General features: G+C 29.3%; 1 protein-coding gene across 2 annotated transcripts in view; it reads left to right on the top strand.

The window, feature by feature from the left end:
- Positions 1-12,151, top strand: part of LOC107446555 (putative ATP-dependent RNA helicase DDX23) — a 59,002-nt gene that overhangs the window by 21,328 nt on the left and 25,523 nt on the right. For both annotated transcript variants that reach the window (XM_087153567.1, XM_016061231.4), the window contains exons 10-12: positions 1,815-2,040; positions 5,554-5,699; positions 10,384-10,561. In XM_087153567.1, coding sequence (XP_087009693.1) covers positions 1,815-2,040; positions 5,554-5,699; positions 10,384-10,561 — 550 coding nt within the window. The remainder of the gene's footprint in view (positions 1-1,814; positions 2,041-5,553; positions 5,700-10,383; positions 10,562-12,151) is intronic.

Raw genomic sequence — 12,151 nt, 5'->3', positions numbered from 1 at the left:
TATATAAGTAATCACTTTTTGGCTCTCTCAATTTACGCCAATAGTATCGTAAATCGATGCAATGTTTCAATTGTATTTTCGGCAGTTATTGATATTTAATTTTCATGTGGTTTTTAAATATCCCGATATATTTCAAACAATATGGAAAATTCAAATCCATTGAAAATAGAATCGATGGAAAATTAATTCTATCGATTTTTTGGCAGTTATTGCTATTGATTTCTCCATAGTTTTTAAATACGATATTTTTTTGTACAAAACAAAACACGCATTTGAATAACCTTTTTTTTTTGAGGAGTCCAATTCACATGATTTCATCGTCAATCTTTTTTCGGCAATTACTACTACGGATTTCATGATTTTAATTTTTTTTTTTTTTTTGTGATGATCATTTATAAAATGTGAAGAAGGAAATAGTTAGTGCTCTCCCTCCGCCCCAACAAAATGCGAGAATATCACCCATAATATTAGAATTAAAAATTATTACATGTTCAGTTAAAACAAAATCATATATATATATATATATATATATATACGTATTTTGTAAACACAGTGCTTTTTTTATATTTTAAATTAGTAACGTGTATGTTTGTTATTATTAAAAGTATCTTGAAGAAAGATATTAGTACTAAAGAGTTTTGTCGCAAATAGCTCGAAAAAATTCTGCCACAGAGGAAAAGACTAAACGATGAAATGTACACGTTTATTTATTTCTATTTTATTTTAATTTGAAATACATATTTTTAAAATACATTTGACTGCTTTTGCTTGCAAATTGTTGACTAGACAGGGAGTTTCTGCAAAATGCAAGGAAAAAAATTGAATGAAGTGCAATAGTTTTTGACATCATTGATAACTCTGAATATTGATTTCAATAATAAGCTAGACTTAGCCTAATTGGTGCCCGGTTAAAAATCTTTGGGGACCCCCTCTGATGTGGGGGCCCAGGGCAACTGCCCCTAATGCCCCTGCCTTAGTCAGGCTCTGATAGTAAGCTGTCAAAAAGAGAAATTAGTGGACTTGCAGTCAACAAATGACATATTTTAAAGCATATGTCAGGTATTCCTAAAATCAGCAGACAAATTTTTTTTCTTCTCTAAGGAGAACCGAGCGAGTAGTTATCGACAATGCCAACCTTCATGTATCCAAAGGTACCTCAAGATAGAATCGAGTTAACACGTCTCATATAATAGTGAATTTATGTTTAATAATTGTAGTGGTAGTTAGGCCACAATATTCCCCCGCTAGAATTTTATCAGGTATAGAATTCCATAAACAAATACCACTAGTTTGAAAGACTGGAAGAGCTGTATTAAGTTCACCAGATTTTGAGCGCTAGTTGTGAGAGCTATATTAAGTTCACCGAGTTTTGACTGTTGTTGTGAGAGTTGTATTGAGCTCACTTGTGTGTGGTCTCTCCTGTGTTGCTATTAGCAGTCAAGTGTGTGCAGGATCTCATTGTGTGTAAATGAGACTGAGAAGCAGCAGCTTGAGGACAGTGTCGGAGTCACAAATAGCAAATCAACTCTTCATTGTGGACCATCCATCGCTGCTTAACTGCCGAGGTAAGCGAGTTCATATCACGTCCGGGTTACTAATGTGGGGCGAGTAGTTATCGACAATGCCAAACTTCATCTATCTAAAGGTACTTCAAGAAGATAGAATTGAGTTAACACGTCTTATATACTAGTTCATTTGTGTTTAATAATCGTAGTGATAGTTGCTTCACTCTTGTAGTGTTGATCTCTTAAGCATTTCTCTTTAAAAAAAAAAAAAAAAACAGGTTCATATATTGTTTAATTTTTCTGTTTTAGTGTTCGCTTAAAGAAAATCAAAAAGAAAGAAGACAAACAGAAATGGGATGATCGTCATTGGTCTCAAAAGTCCATTGAGGAAATGACGGAAAGAGACTGGAGAATCTTTAGGGAAGATTTCAACATTGCAATTAAAGGTGGACGTATACCAAATCCCATTAGAAATTGGAAAGAATCTGGTCTGACAAAACCTATTTTAGAGATTATCGAGCAGTTAGGATATAAGGTCTGCAACTTTGTTCACGTTTATGAAAGTTTGAAATTCGTTTAAAATGTTTGAATACATTAGATATAGTGGATTTTGGTCAATTCCACCAATTTTGTATGTTGTGTTTGCATACTTTAAAAATTATTACTTAGTTAAAAAAATTAAAGCAGCTCTAATAATTTTTTTTTGAAAATAAGCTTTTGTGTTATTTAAACTCACTCAAATTTTTAGACACTTTTAAAAATCAGAATAATTTTTTTTTTTTTTTTTTTTTTTTGAAAAGTAAAAATTGTTGCACCCATGATATTTTTTAATCTTTGAAACTAATAAAAGTTGCTGAAAAGGGCAATAAATGTAAATGATACCAAGACTTATTTTAATGAAATTTTTTAGAACTGATAGATTTTTTTGAGTTATATACTTTGAAAGTCAATATGACACTTTTGAATAGAGAATTATTTTTAAATGGGAAAATATTTTTTTTTCTATAAGTGAATTTTTTTATTTTTTATATTATAGTAAAAAGTTTATTTTTTGAATGCTCAATATCAAAGTTCTATTTTCTGGACACTTTTTGGTAATGAAAGTAATAAATCTCTTTAAAAAAAATTTTTTTTGTGTTAGATAACTTTATATGATTTAAATTAAAAAAAGTACCTAATTCTGTTCTTGATTTGTTTTTACTTTCATTCTTCCCATCAGAGGAAGAAAAAAATTATTAAAGAGAAAGTTAAACTTATGGAAAAGAGTGTTTTTCACCATTTTTTTAAATTTTTTATTTTAAATTTTTTTTTATTGGTGACATTTATTTTATAATAACAAATTTTTATTTTGTTTTGAATGAATGTGATCTAAGTGATGATAAAACATTACTGAACAAAAATAGATCAAATTTATTTATTTGTTCTGTGTAACACTTGTATGTTTTTCTTATTAAAGGGGAGCAACACAGTAAAATTCTGTTAAAAAGGATTTTTTGATGAATTTTGCTACGATTGGGACAATTAAACTTAATAATTATAAATTTATTTTCTTGTACATATTTTAATTTTATCATGAAATGCAATTTTTTTTTATAAATTAGCACCTATAAGTACAAGATTACTAACTTATTTTCTAAATTAGCTGTACTCATAACTTGAAAAAAATCATCCGAATTTAGTTTGATTTTTTTTAAAAACTGCATGAATATAGTGCTTGTTGCACTTGAGATTTTTAAAAATATTTTTTCTTCTCAAAATGGTGGTGTTTTGAAAACAAAATTCAAGAAATGATTTAAAATAAGTAAAATTTTCATAGATTACTCAAAACCAGTCAAACCAATTAAAAATTCCTTACATGCTACAAAAATTACATTTATTGTGAACATTGTAGTAAAGTTTGAAGTAAATCAGTTGAAAATTGTGCTACAGGGTGCGTTGCATTTTTAAAAGGTGCTTAAAGATGCTTTTTTTTAATTCAGGGTTAGTAAAAAGTGCTGAGTTTTTTTTTTTTTTTTTAAGGATATTTTTTTGTTGTTGTATTGATTGTTGTTCTAAATTACAAAAAATGCATGATTTGCAATATGTATATGATTTGCAAATGCAATATGTATCAGAGACTAGTTATTTTATGATTATGTAAAGTTTTTGAAAATGTTTTTGAATTTTATTGGTTTTATGTTTATAAATGAAGGACTTTAAGCGATAGAAATTTTTTTATTTTTATTACTGCACAGATCCTAATCAGGATTTTTATTTTTGGAAAGTAATTAAAAATATTTTTTGTAGTGCTTAAAAAATCTGGCTACGCACCCTGTATTAGTTTGAGATACAGAAAGTCAGAGAAACATAGTTCCGAGTAAATGGGGTTTAAAGTTTGTTGAATGTTTAAAATTGTGCAACTAACTACAATGCATCAATACCCAGTCCATAAAATACCTCTTTTCAATCATTTTCAGTTGTCTTGTTCATTTTCTTCTCACTCATGTAACACCTTATATGTTTACTTGCGGGTGTCCACATGTACGTCTATTGTGCTGGATTGGGTGAGATTATTACACTCTCATGTGCTGTAGTTTGCAAGATATTCTCAATTTCAGGCTTCATTTTCCATCCTCTGATATCGAACCGAAAATTATTTTGATTATTTATTAATGGCTAATATAATAAAAAAAAAGAGTTCTTTGTCAAAAACTAGTTATTTTATCATGATCATGTAAAATCTTTGAAAATTATATTGTATTTTGTTAATGTATATAGTGCTTCAAAATATTTTTGAGTGCTTAAAAAGTACTTAAAAGGTGCTTATTTTTTTGTTGAAAGATTTGGCTACACACCCTGTTTGGAGTAGCAGCTGGAATTCTATATTTATCTTCATTTTGAGCATATTCTTTGGCTGCTGAGCCTATATTTATTTCTAATTGTTCCAAAACTTTTACCCTTTTGCAACCTTCATTAAAAATTATGACAGCTAAATAAGTTGTAATAATTAAGTTGCAATTTCATCTATCTCTACTGAAAGTACCATTCATTCTTTTGTAATTTTAACAAATTGTTTCCATAAAATAATTCAAATGATAGTATTTTACTAATATGTTTTGAGAAGGGTGAGCTTAATCAACTGAACATGCAAGTTCCCCTCTGTTGTGTGCCACGCTCGACATATTATGCTGTAAGATTAACATTTTTACGAAAATCAATTAGATATTTTGGTAATAATTTTTTTTTCTTATTTTTTGAAAATTTTGCTTTGTAGTTCCCCCTTGATGCCCAGTGGTAGCGCTTCGTGCTGTCGTCACAGGTTGATGATTCTTTCCTCGGACTGGACAAGGTTGACTCAGCCTTTCATCCTTTCAGTGGGCTGATAAAATGACTACCAACCATGCTTAAGAACTAAACACTGGGGTTTTCACGTTGAGCTGACCACCCAACTGGAGCGTCTGCTCTTATACCCCAGAATCCAAAAGTCAAGAAAATTGAGATGGGCTCAGTGGCCCTCTATGGGCTATCGCGCCACTGTGTTTAGTTCCCTCTTAATTAGATTATGATATTTTTCCTCAACTTTTTGTCAACCAATTTCTGAGATCCATTACCTTGACATCAACTATCTAATAGTTTTTAACACTATAACTTATAATTTTAACTAAATGTCTATATAAATAATTTTTTTTAAGAATTTGTTTGTATTTTATTTAAATATTCTGAGTGATTAGTGGTATGCTTTGTTTAATTTAAACAAGGACTTTTCATAGATTAACAATTGAAAATTTTTCTAAAAGAGGTAATTGCATTAATTAGGCACTCACAAATAATAATTTGGTTTTTATTATTTCCAGTGTTTCATCTTAAAATTTTTTTCAGAATTAAAGAGAGACTTACTTAAAGCTTTGTGTTTGTTCAATTACTTTTCCTTTTTGAAAGCTTTAATTTTGTATTTACAAAACATTTGTCACTGATTCATGATAAATCATAATACACATATCATAAGATTTCATGATGCTTAAAATGTACGATAATTATAATCTTAACATTTTGTTCTTTGTGTTTTTAGGATCCTACTCCTATTCAGAGACAAGCTATACCAATTGGTTTGCAAAATCGAGATATCATTGGTGTTGCTGAAACTGGCAGTGGTAAAACTCTAGCTTTCTTGATACCACTATTAGTTTGGATAACTTCACTGCCTAAAATTGAAAGGTAAAATAATGTTTGTATAGTTTTGCCTTGGAAATAAACTTTCTAAAAAAGAGCATTAAGAGTAAAGAGAGAGAGAGGGGGGGATTTCTTGACTGTTGAATTATAATGTAAGCCTCATTTATAGTAATCAGGATTTAAAAATAAAAATTTGTTGTAACTATATAAAATCAATTCAATATCTATTACTATTTTTTTTATTTACCCTATGAAATGAAAAGCTTAAAGTTTCATTAAAGAAATATTTATTAACCATTTTAAATTAGACAGCAACATGGTAGACACGAACAGAGCAAGAACTGAACATGAACTATGACCTCCTCCAAGCAATGCAAAGCATCAATCACATCTCAGTTAGTTCTATACAGTTAAAACACATATGTTACAATTGCTATTAAAAATTATTAATCATATTGTAGTCGTTTTCAAGGAACACTCTTTATTGATATTGTTTTACAGTTTATATACAGTTATTGATTAATCTTTAAAATTTGCTGCCCTCAAAATATTTTAGCCATTGAGTAATAGCATGAAATTTACATAAATTTTGCATTGCATCAAACATGAGGTTAATTGAATATTACTTCATCGACAGGCTATTTCTTCATCGACAAGATAATTTCATCAACGGGGTCGTTTCGTTAACTGGCCATTTGTCGATAGGGTCATTTCAATGATGGTAATTTCATTGACAAGCCATTTAGTTAACGGTAATTTTGTCGATAAGCCGTTTAGTTGGTAGAATCATTTCATCAACAGGGTCATTTTGTCGACAATCGTTTCGTCAACGGGATAATTTCATTGACAGGATCATTTTATTCGCTGATATGATCATTTCATTCACAGGGCCATGCATAATTTTGGAACTATTTTTAGGGATTTTTTGCTTTTCGTCGTAATTTAGTGTATTTTTACACTAATTGTTTTATTATTAATTAGAAAAAATTGTATATAATTTTTATAATAAAGCAAAAATCTTTTTCCTATGTTGCAATTGCCATAAAAAAAATAATTTTTTTAAAAACCCAGTTAAAAAAAAAACAAACTTGTATGTTCTAGTTCTGTGGTCGGCAAACTTATTAGCCAAGGAGCCAAATATGAACATTACAACAATTTTTAAAAAAATTGGGAGCCAAATCTGCTTGTTTAGCAAACTTTTATTACACTAAATAAGTAGTACACTAAATAAAACTAAATTTCATACTTCATAAATATTTATTAATGCAGACAATGTGCTTGCATCTCCTTGGAAAGTTTGAGTAAGTCAGGTTTGAATGCTGTTTTTAATTTTAGGCATGATTCCAAGTTCTCATCAATAAAACGACTTCTCAGTTTACTCTTGATAATGTTCATGCTTGAAAAAGATTGTTCGCATATGTATGTAGAACCGAAAAGGGAAAGAACAGCAAACACAAGCTTTTTCAGCTGATCGTAAGAGTCAGAAATACTATTACAAGCGTTGAAAATGATCATGTCTTCCGTCTCCAGGTCATTCAAAGCAGACCACTTGTGTTGTGAACTAAGATCAAATTTTTTCTTCTCCAATATTTCCAATTCAACACAAAGATGTTCGAATTTAGAGCGCCATATCACCTTGTTTTTTAAATCCAGCAATTGTATTTCAAAGCTACCAATGTCAATTTCAAAAGGAGAAAATTTTAACTCGGTTATCGTAGCATTAAAAGGATTTTTTATAAATGCTAAAGTTGCTGTGCTGTTTTTAAATTCCTGAAACCTGCTGAGAAATTCTTCCCTCATATTTAAAATTATTGTTTTAAAATGGTGTTTATCAATAGAGGAATTATTTTCTTGGCGATGCTTCAATCAGATATCAAATATCAGAAAGTGAAACAATGTTTCCCTTTCAAAATCCTGAGCAAAAATGGATAATTTGTTTTTGAATGTTATTACTTCTAACATTGAAAAAATTAAGTTTCCTTTCCCTTGTACTTTACGATTAAGCTGATTTAGATGAGACATAACGTCAACCGTGAATTAAAAGTTTTGGATCCACTGATCGTCTGTTAGTTCTGGATAGTGAATGCCCTTCTGAAGGAGAAATGCTTTAATTTCCGGAAAAAGGGACGCGGAACGTTTTAAAACGTCCCCTCTTAATAACCAACTTACCTTGTTATGAAGCACCTTGTTATTAAGCTTCCTTTCCCTTGTACTTTACGATTAAGCTGATTTAGATGAGACGTAACGTCAACCGTGAAATAAAAGTTTTGGATCCACTGATCGTCTGTTAGTTCTGGATAGTGAAAGCCCTTCTGAAGGAGAAATGCTTTAATTTCCGGAAAAAGGGACTGGGAACGTTTTAAAACGTTCCCTCTTAATAACCAACTTACCTTGTTATGAAGCAGAAGATCAGAGTACTCACTCTCCATTTCAAATAAAAATTCTTTGAATTGGCAATGATTAAGAGCTAAAATGGAGTTGATAATGGTAATCACTAATTCCATACTTTGCAAATACTTTATGTTCTAATCATTTTTCATGTTTATTTTTCAAAAAGTACTGTAACCAAGTAGCTTGGTTGGTCAGGCTCATTTTTAGTTTCTGAAGACTGTTTATAACCAAGAAAGGAGGTGTTTGAAGTATGTTGAGATAAGAATATTTGGCTTTAAACTTTGTCCAGGTTATTTCTTGTCAGCCAGTAAAGTATTTAAATTTCTATTCCTGTATGTTTTTAGAGCTTTTTTCTTAAAACCTTCAATACTTTCTAGTGTAATTGAACATTTAGGGAAGTTCAAATATTATGTAAGCATGCTTTTGAAAATTGCCAGCTAAAAGAAGCAAATGGTGAACCTCCTCCTGTGTTTACATCATATCACCCTTCCCTTCTAGTTTTTACTTTAACTTTTATTGTAGCAATCTAATTTTAGGATTAAAATGTAATAAAAGATGTAACTTTGCATAAAACAAAACTTACTTTATGTTTTATAACATTCTCAGCAGAATATTCGTTAGGATATTTTTGTTTTCAATATGCTTGAAACTCTTTGAAGAAATTTCTCCATATTTATTTTCCTTAATAAATTTTTTAATTCGCTTTATAAGAAAATTTTTGAAAATAGGGGATTTTAATACCTTACTTAAGCACAACTCTTCCCTTGTCAGCAAAAGCAAGCAAATCACCCGTTAGATGCAAGCATAATATTTGAACGAACCTTTTTTTATAAACATGATTTTTTTAAAAATAATTTTTCTTCATTATGCATATACTAGTATGCACAAACATATCGATTAGGGTATTAAAGACCAATGAGTGTCAAATTTGTTTCAATATTTTTGCGTGAAACAGGATGATGCAAGAATGTCATAAAATAATATCTTAAGTTTTAATATTTTCTTTTTTTTTTCTTGCATTACCCTACATGTGTTATGCTATACATTACCTTTTTAATCCCCTCTTTTACGGTGAATTTTTTTTTTTCATGTACGTAAAATTCTGTTTACTGACTGAATCTATGCATTTATATTATGCATCATTTTGTTATTTTTTGTTCAAGTTTTATTCACTGTTTTGTTTGAAGATAATTTGTTTGTTGTTGTATGCTAATTTTTTCTTAATTTTGACCTTAAATTGCAACTCAAAAGATTCAAAACCCAGATATAGTTTGAGTTTTCAGTTAAATCCAGATTAGATGACTAAATGCTTAAAGTCAAAAGTATACAGTCGAACTTCTATTTAACAAGCTTCCATTTTGCAAATTTCTCTATTTTGCATAATTTTTTTTTGTTTTGTTTATGAACCAAGAACATATTGAAAATTTCTTCGTAAAGTAACTTCCTAATAGCAAAGTGAATTTTCTCTTTAACGAACTTTTCTTTGAGATCTAATTTCCCTATTTCCCAAAATATTTTGGAACATTTCAAACTTGTTAAAGCATTTCATGGGGAAATGATCTTGAACTGATTTTTCCACTTAACTTTTAGAGAAAGTGGTAAAATCCTTTTCCCTTTTTGTTTGCATTTCATACAAGAATCCGTGGCAACAATCGATTTACGAGAAAGTATAACAAATTTCTAAAGCATGGAATTATTATGTTACAGATCATACTATTCATAACAGTTTTGCTAAAGCTGAATTCTTAGTCAGTGCGAAGGACGAGGATACTATTCTTTTAGAAGAACTTAAAAAAATGTGGGTACAGCTAAGAGAAAACCACAAAATTAACAATGATTTACTAATAAATGATTTTCTTTTTATTGAATCTAAAGCTGCAAGCACAGAAATATTAACTAAATTGGATATTTTGGACAGTGTGAAAAATAGAAACAATAAGAAATCACCAAATTCATATTATGAAATGTTAAAATAATTTGGAACAATTCGATAGTAGATAATAATTTGCAAGAAAAAGGTGTATGCATTTCTATTTTAATTATGTTTAGTGTTTATGAATTTTCAGCCTGTTTTGTGTTGTTTAAGTATTTTGAATGGTGATTTTCTATTTAACGAATTTTCCATATAACCAACTTTTTATCGAGATTTAGCAACTTAATAGTTAAATAAAGGTCCGACTGTAGTTGCATTTTCTGTCAGAAGCTACGTCTATCAGCTAGTTTCTCTTAAGTTTTGATATTTTGTGTCTTGTGCTGTATACACCATAAAATGTTTTCTTTATTTCAAGTTTTCTGTTTGAGTGTATATTGAATTAACTGATTATAAATCTGTTTACAGAAATGAGGATATTGACCAGGGTCCATATGCAATAATAATGGCACCCACACGTGAGTTGGCTCAGCAGATTGAAGAGGAAACAATCAAATTTGCGAAAACGCTAGAAATTAGAACAGTAGCTGTGATTGGTGGTTTGTCCAGAGAAGAACAAGGATTTCGTTTGCGGCTGGGCTGTGAGGTAATGCACATTACTTTATAATAATATTATTCTCTTGACATTACAAAATGAAAATTGAAACTGTATAATTTTTCTTCAAAAAACTCCATTCCTATGTTTACACACCTACACACAAACGTACATGCATGCACGTGTATACACATATTTATATATATATATATACACGCACAGGGCTCCAAGAATTTGAAAAATGTTGATAGCCAGTGAAAATTTCTGGTTAGCCAGTAAATATGTTAGCACCTTCCCTATTTCAATTATTTTTTTGCTTCCAAATTTGAAGTTTTGTTGAATACATTTATGCATGAAAATCAAATATTTACATTTGCACTGATTATTACAAATGAATAAAATACTTACTATGTCACAATATATTATAAATTTTTTAAAAAGAAATATCAAAATAATAAGTCTCTGTGTAATTTCAAAGTATTATGTTTTTCCAATGATATGTAATACTTAAATGATAATCTACTATGACACGATCACTACACATTTCTTGACGTTTCTCCATTCCCAGCAGCATACTCTAGCATACAACACCCTCATAGATTTCCTCACATTTTTACAAATTTGAGTAACCAGTTCTTGACGTGCTCTAGTTGCAACAATCGTAATACCATATTATTTATTGATTATTTTTATGGTTTTACGACAATCTTTTACGTCTTTTTTTATAAGTCAGATATTTTAAATATGATATCTTATTATGGCTTTTGAATTTCATATTTTATTATGTAATAACTTTTTAATGATGTTTTGCGATGATTTTATCGTAAAACTACTTCGTCCTATTGCTTTTCAGCTGTTATCACAATTATTTATTGTTTTGCAGTATCGTTTTTATTATTTTTATTACAGTTATTTATTGTTTTTAAAAAGCCAATTATTTTAAATACAATATTATTATGACACACAAGATTTTCAAAATGTGGAAATAATGTTAGTTTTAAAATTTATTTATAGAATACGTGACTTTATTTGAGGAATTTATTATTTTTTTTTAAAATTTAACTAATTCTTTTTGAAAATTGGCAGACACCCAGGCTAGAAGTTGCGACATTTGAATTTGAGCTGTAACTTTTTTGAAGCGTTGAATTTTTGATGATTTCATAGAAATTACACGTCATTTAACGAGTTTTTTCTGAAATTATTTATAATTATTTTACCCTTTTAATATAATTTTACAATTCCTATATTTTCCATGCGGTGTTGTTAAGGCATTTGAATTTGAGAAGTCACTTTTTGACTTGTCCAATTCAGGTCGATTTCCTCATATCTTAATGCTGTTGGATGATAGCTTCTTATTTATCAGTTCAGGTTCTTATTTATCTGTATTTCAGTTATTTCCAGATTGTTTTACTAAAATCTGGTATTTTTAATATATTATTATGACACTTGAGCTTGAGTAATCACTTTTAGACACGTTCAACTTGCAGCTATTTCGCGATAATTCAGTTTAGTTTTTAAATGGCTTTTTCGTCCATTTCTATTGGTTTTTATTATACGATGTTATGATAAACTTGTTTTTTAAATTTAAGATGTCACTTTTTGATCAGTTCTTAACGATTCTAGCGTAAATCCATGTCGTTT

Source organism: Parasteatoda tepidariorum, chromosome 10 (genome assembly GCF_982258835.1).
Source record: "Parasteatoda tepidariorum strain Cologne lab strain chromosome 10, Ptep-v5.0, whole genome shotgun sequence".
Classification (NCBI taxonomy): Eukaryota; Metazoa; Arthropoda; class Arachnida; order Araneae; family Theridiidae; genus Parasteatoda; species Parasteatoda tepidariorum.
The sequence above is the reverse complement of the archived record's forward strand: the minus strand, read 5'-3'. Positions and strand labels throughout refer to the sequence as shown.